At 41.7% G+C, this 20,087-nt stretch overlaps 1 protein-coding gene across 1 annotated transcript; it reads left to right on the forward strand.

Annotated features, from left to right (window-relative positions):
• Positions 1-8,888: 8,888 nt before the first annotated feature.
• On the forward strand, positions 8,889-14,368 carry proza (protein Z, vitamin K-dependent plasma glycoprotein a). Its single transcript, XM_083896366.1, has 9 exons — positions 8,889-8,967; positions 10,137-10,282; positions 11,317-11,477; positions 11,555-11,579; positions 11,671-11,784; positions 11,898-12,029; positions 12,121-12,236; positions 12,353-12,470; positions 13,008-14,368. The coding sequence occupies exons 2-9, from the start codon at positions 10,204-10,206 to the stop codon at positions 13,544-13,546; spliced, it is 1,284 nt and encodes a 427-aa protein (XP_083752492.1). The 5' UTR covers positions 8,889-8,967; positions 10,137-10,203; the 3' UTR covers positions 13,547-14,368.
• Positions 14,369-20,087: the final 5,719 nt, after the last annotated feature.

The raw sequence follows: 20,087 nt of genomic DNA on the forward strand, positions 1-20,087 counted from the left end.
GGTCTCGTCCTCTTCCTCAGCTGAGCTCAGTGTCAAAAAGCCCGGCCACGCGTGCAAACTGTCTGGTAGCCGCTTTGGGGGAGACGGTGCTCTGTCCTTGGCTGCCAATCAGCACGAGTGTGTGTACAGGTTCATTTGTGTGAGCCAGCAAGGTTGACTGTCTGAGAAAAAGGAGGGGAAAAGAGGGGGGGGGGAGAGATGGATGAGAGAGTGTGAAGGGAGAGGGAGACAACAGACGGTGGAGATGTGATGTGTGAGAGATGATGTGTGTTAGTAGGTGATGAAATGAAAGGAGACGAGAGGAGCAGAGAGGTGAGAGTGGTGGAAGTGGAGAGGGGAGGATGCAGCCTGAGTGTGTGTGTGTGTGTGAGTGAGTGAGGGGGGAATGAGAGTGAGCCGAGAGCGCAGCAGGGGGAAGGAGGGAAGAGGAGGAGAGAGGGAGGGAAATAAGGAACGTAGATGGAGAGCAAGGGCACCGTAGAGAGCAGAAGCTGAGGAAGAGACGGAGACTAAGAGTGGAGGCGACGTGGAGGAGAGAGAGAGAGAGAGAGAGAGGGGTGAACACAGGAGGACAATAAAACTGATGGGGGGGACACAGATGTGACAGATGAGAAAAGATAAATGGACGGTTAGGCTGACTGTGAAAAAAGGACAGTGCATTTGCCCTTGTCATTTTGTTTTCAGTTGTCCATGTTTCAAACTTGAGATTTGTTTTTGATAATTTATCCAGCACTGAGCACGTGAATCCAAACATTTCAAGCGTACTGGAGGGGGTTGGGACTCGGTCTAATTTGCCATGCAGTGTGAACCGTGTGAATCTGCAGCTAAGACGTGTTAATGAGCACAGGACTGACAGTGGAAAGTGGCATGTTTTCGTTTCAGAAAAATGCTCTCAGCATTCATGACTTGCTTCTTTGTTGACAACAGGGCGGCAGTTGAATTAATTATTCACCTTATGGCTTCACCCGTTTGCTTTTGTGATTCATCTTTTATTTCTGCAAGTGCTGATTTGAACAAACAGAATATAGACCATACACCATTTAAGTTTATTCCCCCCCAAATCATTTTTTTGGTGAGAGTACATTAAGCTTCTTACTACAGATAACATTCGATTTCTAAAGAAAAGGAGAAACCATAGCAACTGTGTATTTCAAATACTGTAGCCAATAAATGTTCTCTCCCTACTATGCGACCACAAGTTTTTACAGAAATGCTGAGCTAATACATTGTGCATAAAGAAAATGCAATTTTGATATGTTTGCACTTCACATCAGTTATTTACATTATAGCTCACGTCATATATATTTACTCCACTACATTTCAATGAAATGTTGCACTTTTACCTTAATTCATGGTTACAGTTACTTCTGAGAATATGATTTTACGTGCATGGATGCACTGTTAGTAAAGCACCAATATTTTATATAACAGTTGTGGCAATAACTGAGCAATAACATATTTCATATACCCTCAGAGGAGTCGTATCTGCATTACCTGAATATAAATAAATAAGCATACTGTATCTTTATAAAGATATTTATTGATCAGATGAAGAGCAGTTTCCCATTATGTGGTCAGTAATGTGAGTATTACTCAGCACCTGCACTCACTGTTATAATGATCGAGCAGACATCACAACAGCTCTGACATGAGTGCAGTGACACATCATGTCCATCTGTGACTCTTCGGCAACAACCAGGGCCATGGAAACCACACTCTGCTCTGCTGAGGTTAGGTCAGGTTAAACTTTATAGTCCACAATGTGGAAAATTGTCTTTGGCTCCTCATTAAAACAAGACGTTTTTCTCTCTCTTTTTTTTTTTTTTTACAAAGAAAGACAGTAAAGACAGGTATTAACCACTCAGGACATCAAGTGTCGATGAAAAGACACCACATGTGCACTCAACCAGATTATCTAAAGAATGTTGTGGCTCGCTTTAAAACATTGCAGCGGCTGTATGTACCTTAATATTTAAAGTGTCTATAACAGGGGTTCTCAAAGTTTTGATACCTGAGGGCCAATTTAGGAACCCAACATTGGACTAAGGGCCGCCAAAGGAAAAAAAAAACAGAAAGAAATACCATTTGAAATCATTTTAATGACCAGATTGCAGTTCTACAGTTTACACTTATTGGTCTGTATCCAGTAATGTCCAATAAACATTTAACAAGCTGAGTAGCTCCTGGATTAAAACCATCAACTGTAATTCATTGCGAGTCGCCAGAAATGTTTATGCGGGCGGCCATTGGCCCGCGGGCCACACTTTGAGAACCAATGGTCTATAAGAATGATGACGGTTTGACTTGAATTTGGTACTGAGCACTCGCCCGACACCACCAGGTACTGCAGACATTACAGGTATAGGTCATGTGTCTGAGGGCAGATGAGCTTAGTGTGACATAAAGTAAGAGGCAGAAACAACCAAAGAAAAGTCATGAGTCACCAAGCTTGAGGATGGAGCATGAGCATCCTGTGCAGAGCTTCAATTACAGAGTCTCAAGTCTCCTTTTCTCATCAGACGGAGGGCAGCGTATGAAAAGAAGAATTGATTAGAAGACCGTACAATAATGGCTGACCTGCACCTGTAGAACACCACTTGAATCAGTTTTGGGATAGCGACAGAAAAATGGGGAAGCGACGAGGTTATCTAAAGCAAGAGGAGTGAAAAGGAGCAATCACATGCTCCTAATTCTTTTCCCCTCCTTGTGAACAAATGAGCTGCGGGGGACGCGGGCAAAAGGGAGCGCCGCGATTAAGTGTTAAATAAAATATGTCCTGCTGACGTGAATTGATCACAGAGAAATGTGGGACAGGGGGAAGGTGATTCTTCAAGAGCAGAGCACGTAGCTGTGGAAGACCCCCACAGGGGCTGTGGCTGCCTGCTCTCCAGTACTTAATACAACATCATCATTGGTCCTTGTCAAGCAAACTCAATTACACACAATCTGACGGTGCTTCGATTCAAGTGTGATTGTGTTGCGTGAGGGTCAACATACGTTTACTGTATGTGTGCGAGCATTTTTTTGATATGTAACTGTAGTGAAGTGGTGCTGCTCTTCACCGCCAAACCAGGCCAGGTTACACGTGTTATGTGTTGTGGCCATAATTCCACTTGACCTCTTTGCTACCTGCAGCGACACATGTGTATGAGGTCAGGGTACAGGTCTATGCAGATCATTAGTGTGTCTGTGTGTGTGTGTGTGTTATTAATTCATTACATCATCGTGACACACTTTATGTGGGGACCTCACACTGCAGGTCCTCGCTGAAGTGAACCTGCCGCATGTGGACCTGCTCAAATGTGTGAAAGTGAACACATGCTGTGACCTTTTTGCTTCAAATGCCACACTTCGTCATTATGTTAGTTGATTTGGACGAGTGACCTGTTGACACTTATGGTTAAGCAGGACAACACTAATCTATGCTGGTGTTGGAGCTCTTTAAAGGGCCACTGTGAAACATTTACAGCCAAAAAATAATACTGTCAACAGTATGTGCAAGTCTATATTCACTTCAAGCCTTCTTGGAGTAAGACTTTCATTTGCACTGCATGTTAGGGTCTATGCTTTATGGAAGTTGCCATCTTTTGCCTCCATGTTTTTACAGCAGGATTAGGGTTAGGTTAGTAAACTCTTTTGGAAAATGTTGACTGATGTTATAAATCAAGTGAGAAGTGGGCTCATTTTCCCATAGACCACCATTCTGACTGAGTTTGAGTGGCATTGCCCCCTGGTGGTTAAATGCTACCTCTGTCCTACCTCCTGGGCTTCACTTGTTAATAGTCCATTGTTATATACAGTCTATAGCAGGGGTGTCAAAGTATGGCCAGCGGGCCTGAATCGACCCACCAGAGGGTTTAATCCGGCCCGTGATCATAATGTGATATTACTATATTTTTCAGTTACAGATCTAATTGCACTTATTTTTCTCACAAAATTGTAAGTTTACGTACATTTTACGTTGTTATAAATAATATACTTCATTCCATGTAAAACAAAAAGGAAAAATCTTGAGCTCTGGTTGTTAATATTATTTTACCGGAATTATTACATCCTTTCTAGTATAACAAAGTACACTGTAGTTACCTCGTGCACACTGTTAGACAATGAGAACTACTGATTATCTGAAGGAACACTATGACAGTGTCAACAAGTGGAAAGAGTCAAAGCAGTTACACAGCAGTAATGCTTGGTCATAGCTTATTTTGTAGTTCTGTCAAATTAAAAGTGGTCACACTTAAACTATGTCCACCTGGACAAAATGTAACCTGCAGGTCGGCCAGTTTTTTCCCTTTGGTGACTTTGGTGATGTTTGTGTGAGAAATGCGGTAAGATGTATCGCTAAACATGTCCGTTTCATGTCCTGTTTCACCTGTCTCTCGTGGAGAAATTAAAGGAGACACCGCCCAAACCTTCCTTAGATCTGCATGTGGGTTGCCGTGGCAACCATGGTAGTGAAACACTCAAATGTTCTTTGCTAAAAGAACATGCCAGTGTGCGCAGTGGCAACATTGACATTGTATGGACAAGAAATGCACTGAATGGGTGCTGCACTATAATATTCATTTATTAAAATGAAACACATAGGATATATGAGCACACATCTTTCTGTTCCTTGCATAACAAGTCCCTTGGCAGGTGACTTTTGATGTTTGCGTAAGAAATGAAAGACGTACCCCCCAAAAGGTATCAAGGGACGGGCCTCCTGAAGCGATTCAATTATCCAAGTGTTTCTGAGGAAAAGGAATCATACTGGCAGCTTTAAGGCTGATTTTTGCTCTAATAATATTTGCTTTCAAGGGAAATAGCTTTTCTGAACAGCCACACCAGACGGTCGAGAAAGAGTTGGGGGCATTTATTGTCTAAGAGGACAGATAAATGACAAACAATCGCCAGAGTGATTCAATTTATCTGGATTAAGTTTTCTCCAGATTTCAGATAAATTTAAATCTGTAATGTATTGTATAATTGAACAGTCAACAGAGTGATTGGGATTGATCCCATAATTGTTGAGAAAAGCCTGTCCAGACCAAAGTTGTTGACTGATGGACATATGGAGCTGTCATAGCAAAAAAAGAGAAAAAAGTAACAGGTAACTACACAGAAAGGAGAGTATTGAAGCCATCGTGCAGGGAGTCCCTGGTATTGTGTCTCAGCATCGTGTTAAATCCATCAGAAACTTGTCAAGTATCAGGTGGCATTAATTATGGATGTCTCCTCTGATGGCTGAGCTGTTTGTTTTGCGAGCTTGTCAAATTGGACTCTGGATTAGAAGATGAATGGTTCATCAAGGTCACACGTGAGCGCCGCTCTGCTCTCTCTTTCCAGCTCTCCTCCAATTATGAGCCCGTGCTCAAAGAGTAATGAGAGGATTGAGAAGAGAGGGAGCAACAGAGACGGGGGAGAGACAGGGAAAGAGGGGAGGAGAATACAAGAGCAGAATGTTGAATAAAACATAACATGGATGAAGGATCGGAGGAGCGCTCCACAACTGCTGGCAAGTCAGCATGTGCTGAACACAGCGGTATCTTTATCAAGAGTCATACAACGTATACAACATATACCCTCACCTGTCACTTTGTTAACACTTTTTTGTGTTCTTATCATTTCCAGAATATCTGCTCCTTTTTTCATGCATATTGTTGCAAAATTGTTGCTCGTAAACAACGTGAACTAAAATACTCGCACTAACACACCTACGCACAAAAATGTGCTAATTAAAACCCATTCAAATCACTGCAACAGCAGAAGACACTGGTATAAAGTACCTAAAGGGATGCTTGAGTAAAAGTACAAGTATGTTACTTAAAGTATATGACATTTACTGTACTTAAAGGTGCATTATGTAATAAATCTAAAGCAACCGGCCATAAAATCCTCCTAATATGTCACAGAGACTCAGGAATAATATTCATATAACAAACTGAACTCACCAACAACAACAGTACAGCCAAAATATTTTCATTTAAAAAAATATTGTGCAGACTGCAAATCATGTTTATGTTTTGAAATCGTGTTTTTGGCATGTGGTGCCACCTACCGCTGTCTACCAATCATTGCAGTCAGTAAAGTCTCAGCTGCCGAAAAGTTACGTCATAAAAAGAAAACTAAAAGACCTCTGTATTTTGAATTTGAATGTAGTAACCGTTTTGGGCCACATTCTTACATATGGCACCTTTAAGTATCAAAAGTAATTTTCCGATTTAAAATGTACTTAAGTCTTGGTATAGCGGCACAGTGGTAGGGCAAGTTGTCTTTCAACTGGAAGGGTGTGGGATCAATTCCTGGCTCTTCTACACTCTTAGAAATAAGGGTCCCAAAAGGGTTCTTCTACCAAGGGCTGAGGTTCTACCTGGAACCATTTGCTTCTGAAAAACCCTTTCCTGAAGAAAGGGTTTTCCAGGGGTCTTGATAACACTAATGGTTCCATAAGAACCATTTAAATCCAGAGAACCCTTTAAAACCCCTTTCCTGAATAAAGGGTTTTAAAAGGGTTCTTGGTGGAACCCTCCAAAAGGGTTCCAGGTGGAACCTTTATAAAAAGGGGTTTCCTATGAGGACAAGCTGAAGAACCTTATAGTAACCTTAAAGTATTTGTACTTTGTTACATTACAACACTGACCACTCCGTAACCTGTGTGCCCAATATGGTGGTTGTATGATGAGTGTATACAGTATTACCAGTGTCAACATGTATGAACATGTGTATGTACTCAGCAATAACTCTGAGGTTTCACCTCAAGACCACGCCTTTCAAAAAGGATATTACCACAATCTTGGTAATTTACACATTGAGCTGGTGCTGTGCAGGCCGGGGCAGGCTGTCCTTCCACCCTCCCCACCCCTGAGTTAGTCTCCCTGGACTGGGCAGTCCAGCTCTTGCCCCCTGTCCAGCACCAGAGACCAGCCGGTCTGAGCACGTTCTCATAATACCTTCATCATTAGACTTGGGAAATGGAGACAGTTAACACGGCTGCAGCTGAGTCGAAAGCCCCAAGGCCCTGTCTGCAAATTACATTGTTCTCACAAACAATACTATTGAATAAGGCCACTGAGGAGCTTTGGAAGCTGCCTCTTTGATGACCTACTTCCAGACCCTCTTATCATTTTGTTTGAGGACATTACCATCAACAGAATGTTTCCACTTTGGTATTCAATATGCAACTTCTGTAAATAATGACTCTGTGGCTGATAACTGTCCCTGTGTGATCCAAACACACTGCATTTTCACTGTAGATGTTAATTATTCCACACATTGCCAAAAACTCCACAGCTTCCCCTGCTCCAGGTTTTGTCAACAGTTTCTATCTAATCCTCCTGATCACTTTGGTTTTCACTTGTCTCTGCTTTAGTTGATTTATGTAGAGCTCCAATCTGGTTGTTGGTTGTTTGCTGTTGTCTGGATGCGTGTTTGTGTGCAGTTAGGCTTGCTGTTATCGATCACAGCCGACGGCGTCCCACTTTTGTGTGATCAGTCTCCAACACTATAGCATTATTTGTTCTATGTCTTTATGTATCACTGAGCACAGTTTTTCCAGACGTTGGCTCATGGATTTCTGCATGAAAATACACAATAAATATTAAGAGGCTAGAGTTTCACACTAATACTTTTGCGCTCAAGTATTTTACTTACATAGAGGCTTGGGGGTAAAAGTTTCCAGCAGGTAAGTCTACTGCTGCCTCATTTAGTAAGTTTGTGTCATCCAAACAGGGAATATGAAAAACTGAAGTCACAACAAAAAAACACCAACATTTATTGATGGAAATGGATCAACAGCAGTTATGTGCCATGATGTAAAATCACTGATTTTCTCTATGGACTTTGGTGCAGGTAATTTTCTAACGCTGACATAAAGTGACAAATATTCTATATATAGAGCAAGTGTAGATTTTAATGGGTGAGTTTTCTTTAGGTGGTGTAAACGCGTACTTGCTGGCGGCCATGTTTTCAGTGAGGGTGAGCGTCCATGGCTCAGACAACAGCAAAGCGCTGGTGGTGCACATGGTGATGTCAGTGCTGACCTTGTCACTACTTCACACAAATACACTGTTTGTTACTATGTCAACCCAAAACACAGTGACATTGAATACCTAAAGAAACTTATCATCCTCCCATTGCCCTGGTGCAATGAGGGGAAATATGCCAATTTTGCATTTTCGCCAGACCTGAACTCAAAAATATAAAGTTTCAAGAGTTTCTATGCAAGTTAACTCTCTCAAACATGACTGCAATGACAAGGAATACTAATATAAACAATAATAATAATCTGAAGGATAACAATAGAGCCGTTTTGGCCCCTAGCATTCGTGCTCTGGCACTAAAAAGTATGAAATCTAATAGATAACAGCAATTCCAAGGGATATGATAATAGGCTTGCTCATACTTTATTGCACACAGATACTTCCGAATTCATTGTACTCATCAATTCAAAAGAATATGCTAAACTCAAAACCTATTCGACAGAAAAACCAGTAAAGCTGGTTATTATGACAAACCTAATGTTTATAACCTCCCATATACGGTTTACTATGTACAGATGACCAACGGGGCATAAAATGCCTGTGTCGGTGACTTTATAGTCTCTGCTGTGTGTTATGTTTGTTATTGCTTATGCTGTTTGCATTTATGTGACTGAATACGATGCCACTACTATTTTAGTAATAAATAATGTTTTTGGGAGATAAAATAAAAATGAAAAAAAGAATCACTTCTATCTAACTATCATCTTATCTTGTCTCTTTTATTTGTTTGTATTAAATCACACTTGGAGCCAGTGAACTGCACAGGAGCTATCTCCTTTGTATGATGGCGCCCTCTAGCGGCTCACCTCTGTAACTACAACTCCCAGCAGCAGTAAACAGCATCGCTCATCATCCGACAGTTTGGGTCTTCATCAGGCCCGATCAGTACAGGAGATTGTAGCGGGACAAGGGAAGGGTGGAGGCCGGGTCTGAAGCTACTGTATCGGTAGGAACCAAACATGTCTGCTGTTATTGTTTGTTATTGTTACATTTCAACGTTTTCGCTCATGTTTACGCACGTTGCAAACGCGCCGTTACGAAAAAAAAGAGCTGCGTACCATTTAGCTCAGAATGTGAGTGGCTCCATCTTTGTTTTGTTGAGCTAACGTTGTCTGAGTCACTCACAGCGTTAGCTTGGTAAACAATGCTGGGCCAACGCCTTATTTAATACCGCATTTATGTTGAAGAGACATAGTGTGTTTACTATCAGGCAAGTAAACAATTAAATAAACAAACAAACAAACAAACGTGTATCAGGCCCCATGATGATGCAGCAACAGTCATCTTCAGCATCACTGTCTTGTTTAGGCATTATTTATATGCTGGTATAATAATAATAATGATAATAATAATAATAATAATAATAATGAAACCATTGGCTTATATATATTATTACCTTTTAATTTAATTGATAATTATTCAGTGTTGTAATCTAAAGCATCTAGTCACAGCCCTATTATTTATGATGTGGACACAGAACACGTCACCATATACAGTATATCAATGTAATAGCACATAAATGTCATTTTGCTTCTTCTTCTATGTATATGTTGTGGTTCTGGACTCAATCTCCAGTAACTTTGACACATTATACTTTGTTTTGAAAAGCTCTCTATTTCCAAATTCTGTATGTGCAACATTATTTATGATCCCCATCACATTAGTTCAGACACATGAACTAATGGTTTCAATTAGTTTTTCACACAAACATTTGCTGCTGAAAGCTGCCCTTATTTATTTATTTATTTATTTATTTTCATGCAAACAAGAAAAGCACGTTTTGGGCGTCACAATTTTAGTTGAGTTATAATTCTAACTGGAGCTGCTTGATTCATCGAGTACTTGTTTGGGCCATAAAATGTCAGAAAATGTAGAAAAATGTTGATCGGTGTTTGTCAAACCTGGAAATGATGATGATGTTCTCAAATGTCCTGTTTTGTCCACGAACCAAAATTATTCAGTTTAAATGATTTCTTTGTTTTGTGGAGCAAAGAAACCAGAAATATTTACATTTTTAGAAGCTAGCATTGAAGAATTGTACCAGTGGTTTCATTTGATCAACTTTACAACTGTTGCTAGTAAATGCCGTCATCTTATTCAAATGATTATTTTTAGGTGTACTCATCTATTCCCTGTACCACCGACCACTTGACTTGGATTTGCGTCGCGCCTCAGTGTCACCATGGTCTCCTCCAGCGCTTCTGCCGCTCTGCTGTGTCTGCTGGTGGGAACAGTGGCTGCTGCCCAGGTCCCACACGCAGGTGAGCAAAAACTAGTGATGTAGAGAGAGAGAGATGAACAAGTGAGGTCAAGATGTCAGCAGTACACGTCACAGCTGTTGCAAAGATGCAGCAGACTGCAGATTACGTACAATGCCAATTTTGGTTAAATGTTATGATTTTTAAGATAGTCTTGATAACCTGCGTGTGTTATCGCACATCATGGGGGGCAGCTAATGATTATTTTCACTGTCAATTTCACTTTTAATTAACTTATACATTTATGGGTTATGAATGGGTTAACTCAGATTTAGTTATCCGCTTGTTATTTGGCTGGTTGAAGATATAAGTAATACATTTTATTGAGTAGTGCACTTACATTAGTCAATACATTTTCCAGCACTCTAAATCTATAGATAAATCTATTCAAGGAAACTGAGTTTAATGATGTCATGTGTGTTTCCTGTCTCTGCTATAAATTCTGTGGCAAATCCTCTATGAAAAATCAGAGTGTGGAAGGAATTAGTAGTTTGCCAGTGTGTTCTTTTTTTAAATGTATTGTTCTAAATGTTGTTAAAGGCGCCATATGTAAGAATGTGGCCAAAAACAGTTACTACACTCAAATTCAAAATACTGAGGCCTTTGAGGTTTCGTTTTCTCCGCCATTGTAGCTCAGACGTAACTGGCAACCCGTGGTTGCTCGGCAGCTGAGACTCTACTGACTGCAATGATTGGTAGACGGCAGTAGGTGGCACCACATGTCAAAACATGATTTCAAAACATAAACATGATTTGAAGTCTGCAAAATATATTTTTTTATGCGAATATTTGGCTGTACTGTTGTTGTTGGTGAGTTCAGTTTGTTATATGAATATGATTCCTGAGTCTCTGTGACATATTAGGAGGATTTTAAGGCCAGTTGCTTTAGATTTATTACATAATGCACCTTTAAGGGATCACGACTACTCATTGCTGTTTGCTGCGCCTTAATGTGCAAACACAGTGGGGAAAATAACACCAATTTCCTCCACACTTCTTCCGTAATGGCTGAAATTGCACATTCACTGTTTCTTCAGTGTTTTTGGATAAGCAGCAGGCGAGCGCGGTGATCTCACGTCAGAAGAGGGCCGTCGATGGCAGTGGCCCTTCCCAGTATGCCAACCTGGAGCAGGCTTGCATGGAGAGGGTGTGCTCCTATGATGACGCCAGAAAGTTCTTTGACGACTCATACCGTACGGTGAGCGGCTTGTCTATGGCCTCACAGCCACTGTGCAGCTTGAACTGTGCACTTATCTCGCATGTTTACTCTTGCAGGACATCTTCTGGTCGGTCTACGTTGGTAAGTGCTCGATTAAAAAATTATTTTTCCATCTCTACGCAGTTATTAGTGTTGCATTAGATCCATCCTCAGACTTGCCGCCTGTGCTTAGACGGAGACCAGTGTGCGGAGAAACCCTGCAAGAATGGAGCGCTCTGTTCGGACAGCGTGGGAGGATATGACTGTGTTTGCAAGGCGGGTTTCACAGGGGTCCACTGTGAAAATGGTGAGGTGGAGATGCTCGCAAGTTGTGTGTGTGTGACTGTAATTGTACATTTGCTTTTGTGGTGTGTGTGATCTCTGCAACCTCCCCCCTCCCTCTCTGCTTCCATGATGCAGACCAGACACTGTGCACCCTGGAAAAGAACAAGGGCTGCTCTCAGTTCTGTAAACCAAGCTACATGTCCTACCAGTGCTCCTGTGCCCGTGGGTGGGAGCTCAGCAGCGACAGAAACAAGTGTGAGCCTGCAGGTAGGTCGGTCTCCAGGGATGGAAGACGGACAAATAATCAAATGAGCAAAAACAACAACAAAAAGTGAACTGTTTTGCATTTCTCTCTCAGTCAGTTTTCCCTGTGGTAAAGTGAGCTCTCTGAGTCAGTGGGATGACAGACAACAACTCAACAAAAAAAGTGACTATGAGGGACTCAACTGTTTGTCTTCAGAGTGTCCCTGGCAGGTAGCAACACACACGCACGCATGCACACACACACACACACACACACACACACTAAACATTACAGGCAGCCCTGAAGGTAATTATTCTCACAGAAAGTTTCATTGTGCTGATTGCAGGCTCTTCTAAAGACTTCAGCGTCAGCAGGTTTCTGCAGCGGAGTCATTCTGAAGGAGAACCTGGTTTTGACCTCAGCTCAGTGTGGCTTCAAACACACTACCTTCCAAGTAGCCGTTGGTAAGCAGAAAAAAAAAACTCATACAAAATCAGAATCACACCTGTCCAACAATAAGGAACCACAATTATAATTTAACATTAAATGCTTACTGACAGAGTAAAGAAAATGGATTGTGTTCAACTGGGTGTAGATGAAGGACAAATGCAGCAGACTTTTTTAACAAGGTCCCAAAGGTTATAATGCAATACCTTACAAATGTATCAGTCAATTTACTGTTATTATGGTTTTATATAAATGCAAGGTTATCTTTTTTTATATAAATACAAAGGCTGTTATGTCTAATTCTCTATCGAATCAGTTTACAGTGTATGAACATTTTTGACTTTTCTTTTCTCCCTTTTAATTTAAGTGAACTTGCATAGCTCAGGTACCGACATGTTGACCTGAATTTTCACTGCCAAACTATCTAAATGGGAAGTAATGGCAAGAGTAATTATTTCTGAATCAGCTAATTGATAAATCCTTAAAGATCTACTGTACACTGTAGTATGTGCACATGAATTTGAGTGATGACATCCATACTTGCACCTCCACAGGTAAGAGCAGAACCGACAGTGAAGGGGGAGAGCAGACACTGCATGTCAAAGTAGTCCACGTCCACCCGCGCTACGTGGAGGGTCGCCCTGAAAATGACCTGGCTGTGGTTGAGCTCCGCGATCGCATCGTCTTTAAGAAAAGTGTGATCGCCGCCTGTCTGCCTGAAAAAGACTTTGCAGAGCGTGTCTTGATGACGGGAGAAAGCACCGCCGTGATCACCGGCTGGAAAGAGTCCACACAAGAAGTATCTGCTCTCCAGGGCCCGCTCATGCTTAACCACCTGTCGTACAACCGACTAACTCAGTGTGTGGAGACTCACCCTAACCTGATGACCAATAAAATGGGCTGCACTGTTCCTCAAACTAATGCTGACTGTACCATGAGCCCTGGAAGCCCCCTGCTCACCTTGCACAGGGAGGTGGTCTTTCTCACTGGGGTGGTGAGCCAGCCGCCCGGGGCTAAGTGCAACAAAGGTTACATCTTCCAGAAAGTGTCACGCTACAGTGGCTGGCTGCAGTCTCTCATGGGCACTCGCTAAGAGGGAGGCAGTCAGCAGCTTTTTGGTTTACATATATAGGATATTGCAGCTGTGCACCTGTATCGCAATCTTCTTATTAGTGTTTCCTTTTATTGTCTTGTGATAATACCCATCTCCCAATTAACCTGTTGCTAAGCCCGCCCTCAAATGCAGCCAGGCAAATCACAGCAAGTATCAGGGTCATTTAAGGGGGTGGCCCTGAGGACCGATTGCGTTCATGCGGCTCAGGAATGTGGCCGCATGTGTCCAGCTCATCCAGGACCTGTCTGTATAGGGCCAAAGATTACTCTGCTATCTTGCTAAAGTTAACAAACTGCACTGAAGCCAACTTTAGCGTTGCTCAAACACAAACAAGTGAATAATCATATCATTAAAAATCCAAGCTATAGCCTTATGAGATAAGATAATTCTACAGTGGTAAAATTTAGCAGCTGTGACAACATCCACTCATTGTATATACATTACGCCCCACTTTTAAGGTTCGTCACCATTTTAATTGGGGCCTAAGGGGGCGGGGTTTAGTCGAAGCTCAGTTGTTAGTACTATGGTAACAACATCCACTGCTTTCCATGGACATCCTCATTTATCCACAAGGTGGCTCTCTGTGAACATAAACACAGAATGTGACTGCATGAGCGTCAAAACACAGGTACAAACACAGCAGCATGAGACTGAGTGAATTATTCACAGCATAAGTGTGACGTGGAAATACCTAATAACCTTTAAGTGATGTTTTTTGTGACTACTGTACTGGGTGACATGTTCCCTGTAACAACCCTGGTGATCACTACTCTCTGAATGTAATAAAACCCCAACACCACATGTGAGTAATGTTGTTGTTTTTAGACGAAGTGCATTATAGTATTTCAGGAAAATGCAAAAAGTTACTGAGGTTCAAATCTCTGCCAAGGACACTCATGTTCGCACAGTGTTAATACATTTAATGATCCAGATTCTACAGAGTAACAGAGCCTTACACCAGCTACTATTATCTTTATAAGATAAATGGACAAATAAAAACCTCCCCTAACTCTCTTTAACATTTTTTCTCTTTAGTTCGAGATCTGGCTCACTGACAAAATCATTACTGTTTTTGGGCCTTCATCAAAAGAAATTCAGGATAACAAGTCCTTTGTGCATGGAAAAAAGAATTAAACGTTGTTATTATATTTAAAAAAAAAACAGTTGTGAGTAATTAAATTTTAAAAGTATAGAGAAAACTAATCTAACAAAACCATATTTGTGTGTTCACTAAAGTGGTTGGCCAAGAGTAAGCAATAAAGCCTTAAAGTTATAAAAAGTAATAAAGACCTGAGTGCATTTTGTTTTTGTTTGTTGCTCATTTGATGAGCAGCCATGCTGATGAATGAAAACCATCCATGTCAACTAGTTGTATATCTTTAATTTGTCCCACACAGGAGATATTTACTTGCCCTCCCTGTCACATACCCCTGTGTTGTCTGGCAACATTTTCCCACAGACACTTGCCCTCTGCAGTCTTCTCACAGCCTCCCCGGTGAACAAGGCCAGGACCATGTCACACAGGAAGAAAAAAAGGAGAGGGCGGAAGAATGGGCATGAGAGGGAGTAAGAGACGCCACAAAACAAAAAAAAACCTGGCCTGCCACTTTTGATCAGGCGTTTGAAAAGGACAGCGCTGAAAGCTGGGGCCCACTCTGGCTGTTGCCATGGTGCTCACCTAGGAGATGGTTCCACGCTCCCAAAAATGGCTCTGCTCCTTTACTGGGCCGTCCAGTGGAGATTAATATGAGCAGAGCTCCTTCCTTCCTGAGTCTGTTCCCGCTCTCTGGTCCTGCCAGCTCCATTTATATGCTCAAGCTTACGTATACAAACACACTCTACAACAGGTTCAGATGAACTTCAGTTCTGTCTATACCGAGACCATGTAATGTCTCACTTAAATCTCACACAACTGCTGTATGGCTTTCCTTTTACTCTCTGAATCAAGCCTAACTTCAAAGTCAATGGAAAGAAATGGATTTGAAGACGGAGGGGAAAATAAGCAGAGGACAGGAAAAAGGTGGCTGAGTGAGAGATGTTTGACAGGATTTGAAAACAAATGTCTGGGATGCAGAGATGGAAAAACGGTCCACAGATGAAGAACAGGGACACAACCAAGAGACCTGGGATTTGAGACGTTGACACAGAGGAGGAATCAGTTATAGTGTCGGCAGATTGATGGAGCTGCAGTGTATTGGTCATGAATGAAAAGGGCTCACAGAGTCACATTAGCGAGGCCATTACTGACGGAAGGAAGTACAGCATTCAAAGTCAAAGTACTCAGTGCAAATCAAACGTCGCTCTTGTTGGACAAGTGCGCTGCAAAGTGTTGCTATCATTGGATTTTACTACAATGAATGCACCTCTACCCACTGCCCCAATTAATCAATGATCATTTAATTTCCTAAAACCTAAAAATACAGCTGCATGTTGGTGAATTGGGGCTGGGAGGCACATAAAACAACAGACTTGGGAAATAATGATGTGTCTGACTCTGTGCAGGCAGTTAGCAGAGGGTCTATGTCTGGCTGGACATGTGTTATGAGCACTCTGTTATCTGTAAGATAACATCTTACACTGTAATTCCACTTCCTAAAAATCCACGTCCCATTTTAGGGACTTGCAAACATGGGGCCCTTCAGTGAGACTGGGTGGCCACCCAACGCTGCCCCAGCCACCTCTCAAACTCTGCCAACATGCCAGACAGAGTTGCTTCCACTCGGTTGGGTAATTGTGCAGGAGAGTGGACATAAAACAGGACCTCGAAAAATGAGGGACTGGAAAGTGGGAGAAAAAGTGGGCTGCAGGAGATGAGAGTGAGAGAGAGACTGTAGATTTTAATGTAACTCAGGTTTAAAGTTTGAAGCCATTCAAGGAGCTCTGTGAGCTTACACATGCATTTCACTTCACAGTGGTGATTTGATTCTAGATCCTAGGCTAGAATTTGCTAAATAAGAAAAGAAAACCAAAGTATTGTCACCTGAACTAAGTGTACAAGACATTTTCACTGAAACACTGAAATAAAATCAGCTAATTTAAAGCTGCAGTGCACTGATTTTTGTTGCTAATGTCATTGTTCTGCCTTTGGTCTCTGTGCTGCAATACTATCAGACCTGACTGAGGGAGTGTTTGTGTGTTTATGGTGTGTTTTCAGTCATACTCTAACCTGTTTGCAGCCGTCTTGCTTTATCATTAGCACAATGTTGCTGTTGTCTCTGTCTGTCTTGACATAAAACAAATCACTTCTTGTGTGCAGTGCTGATAGGCATAGTCAGCATTGTGTTTGACAACGGTTTTAATTTAATAAGCCGTTGTTTGTAATCAAAAGTTATGCAGAGCAGTTTTAAAATGAACTTCACACCTTTGTATCTAGTACTAAGTGGACAGATCTAAACAGAGTGGGACTGTCGGGGGTCTGCCTTGTTGGAAAATGTGAGTTTTTCCCCTATTGTCCTTCCCATTTTGGTGAAATGACAAATTATAGCCAAAGATTGTGGGAAATAATTATTATTTAGAATGATTGACAGATCCACTTGCTATTGAAACACTTCCTACAAAAACAACTTTATACAAGCGTTACAAAAAGTCAGGCAAGAGTTATTTAAGTGGGACTAATCCCCGCTGATAAATCAGATCAATACTCTCTTATCTGTGTTATGTGACATTTCTCTTAGCATGCGGATGCTAGGACTGCCTGATAGCGCTGGAAGGTAAATCCCAGCATTGCCTTTATTCCACTGACCTCACCTCGACCTTCCGGGGGTTAAATCCTGTTCAGTGCCATTGAGAGGTCGGGGGAACTGACAGAAAGGCTCAGTGAATGAAAACAAGTGCTGCCTGGTCCATGTGATGGTCTTTGAAGAGCCCAGATAAAACCCCATCCTCTCTGTGTCGCTTCCTTTCTCTCTCTGTGTGTAGACCTGTGTGTGAGTGCGTGCGTCTTTGTATTAGTCTTTCAGATACAGTCCTGCAAGCATATCTTACACTGACCTGACAGGGTCACATCCAGATGACCTTTAATATCAACCCTCTTTCTGAAGGGGCTATGCTACTTGAAAAGGTCATGGCCCCTGCAGGTTCAGGACCCTGAGCAGCTGGAGAGTTTTAATCCCTCCTGTGAACAGATGAGGTCAGGACTATAGCACTGAACATACCTTCATTAGCTTACTGACCTCGTCAGAACATTAAATTCACAGCGCAGATAAATACAATTCTCTTGAAGTCGTCATGGCTGTTCACAAAAAAAATTAGTTACAGTTCCCTCTGTACAGTTAAGCCTAACTGTACAGAGGGAAAAGAGTGGGGAAGAGCTGGGTGAACCAAAGCACTATTCACGCTGCTGTAGCATGAAATAAAGAAAAGAAATCACGTGAAGACCATGTGATAAAGAGGAAAGGAAATATAAATATTATTTTATTGAGACCTAAAGTTCATCCCTTCAACATGACTACCTCACTTCACATCCTCTGCCTCTGTTGCAGCCGTTTTCCTTTAAAATAAGGGATATATAACTAAAACAAAACACACACACACACACAAAAAATACCCTATTTAAAATAAGCTCTTCCTGCTAATTTTGAGCACCTGCATCCTGTCATAGTTAATACATCCTGTGAGGTCAAAGGCTGTCATTCTGCTGCTTGTCTCTGGAAACAGATGCAGCGTGCGGGCCTGTATGTCAGCCACCCTGCTGTCACTGGGAGGTTTATTGTGCGGGATCTTGACAAGGCAAGGCAACCGCTGAGCGCCGAGGAGGCATGCGATGAAGGAAGGATGAGGGAGAGGAAAGAACAGAGCAAATCATATTCACTTCAGACACCAAAAGGAAACGTGACAGACTGTGTCTGTGACTCATGTTCCTGCAGACACATGACACTGTCAGAGCATGTACTCTCCTCATGAAAGGACAACAACTCACACCAGGCAGAGCTAAAGTTAGCTCCTGCCTGTATCTGTAAAGCTATATTAGTCAGCGACTGAGCCCTACTCATGATCACACTGATCCACAGTTACCTTGTCACCCTCTCTAAATACTGAAGTCCACCATTGGCTGCTTTGATCTCAGCCTCAATCTGTTGATAGCAGTTATGCGTGAGTTTGTTTTGAAAGAAATTGTTGGGAAAATATGATTTCTGTGTCAGATCAGAGGATCAGCACCAGTCTTACATCACAAGTAGTAATACTTTGTTACTGTCAAAATTACATATCTGTACTGTACTTTACTTTATTTGTATTTCAAGCAACATTTACTTTTTACTCCACTACATCTAACAATATTTGATACTCGTTACTACCAAATAAAATCAGAAGAAGAAGAGTTGGTAATGGTCTGTGTTTATATCAAGCTTTTCTGGTCTTGATGAGCTGCTTTACACTATAGTTTTACCATTCACACATCTTTCATAACCATTCACACGCTGCAACGCGGGGTTAAGTGTCTCGCTCAAGGACATATATAGACTAACAGAGCCAGGAATTGAACCCACAACCTTCCAGTTGGAAGACAACTCGCCCTACCAATGTAAGGCTTGAGCCAGCTATCATGGCTCAATCCTCACTTTTTTCATACTTTTACATCTAAAACTTAAGTACATTTTATATCAGAAGATTACTTTTGATACTTAAGTACAGTAAATGTCATATACTTTTAAGACTTTTACTTATATTATATGAACAAAGTAAACTACCAAAGTAATTGTCTGGTAAGATACTTGTACTTTATACAAGACCAGCCCTGTGTCAGGCTTGCATTTCGACTGAGAACAGTACCTTTACTTGGTAAATGGGGCGACACAACAGACAACAAAAGAGGAAATCCAGCAGCTTTTTTTCTGCTCGGTTTGTTGCTGTTTGTCTCAACAAGAAGTCAAGCTTTGTATGAGAATTTTGTACCATTTTACTCTCTACACAACGAATACAAGTGGTACATTCTCTCAGATACACGATTATCCTGATGAGAAATTTAGAGAATTTAGGTGTTTCCCCCCTTCAAATCAATTTGTATGATTAACTATGTGGAATAAAGTAATTCCCTTTCCTGTGCACAATCTCATCACTCACAAGAACAAAGCACAGTATTGACAAAGCACAGTATTGTTAATATACTCTGGATGTCTCTGCTGACAGAGTGAGAGAACCATTAATCTCCCCAGTCGTCCTGTTTCAGGCAGTGACCCCTCCTCCTCTTCTCATGCTGTCACTCTCCCAGTTTGCACCTGTCAGATTAGCCTCACGTCCTCAGCTGCCACTCCATATGATACGCCTCCTTACTGCCCAGAGCCCGCATGTCATCTCCCTTTGCATGTATATACGTGTTTTTGTGCTCGTGTGAAAAAGGCAGGAGAGGCAACAAGAAGAAGGAAAGCGTGGCCTGTTGTTGTTTCCCACTGCCTCCTTTACTGTATGTAGCAGACTGGACTGGGAACCATCAACAGGTAAATGTTAAAACGGAGATTAACACTGCACAATCCCTTAAAATGGGATGTAAATCAGTGAGTGTGTGTGTGGGGGATAGGACTGT

The sequence above is a fragment of the Microchirus variegatus genome (assembly GCF_963457635.1).
Source record: "Microchirus variegatus genome assembly, chromosome: 10".
NCBI lineage: Eukaryota > Metazoa > Chordata > Actinopteri > Pleuronectiformes > Soleidae > Microchirus > Microchirus variegatus.

What these genes read in the sequence shown, in the direction of transcription:
- proza (XM_083896366.1), top strand. Translation starts at nt 10,204, where the DNA reads ATGGTCTCCTCCAGCGCTTCTGCCGCTCTGCTGTGTCTGCTGGTGGGA. An exon ending in TGCCCAGGTCCCACACGCAG is followed by an intron (nt 10,283 to 11,316) that starts GTGAGCAAAAAC and finishes CTGTTTCTTCAG; the next exon opens with TGTTTTTGGATAAGCAGCAG. An exon ending in TACCTTCCAAGTAGCCGTTG is followed by an intron (nt 12,471 to 13,007) that starts GTAAGCAGAAAA and finishes GCACCTCCACAG; the next exon opens with GTAAGAGCAGAACCGACAGT.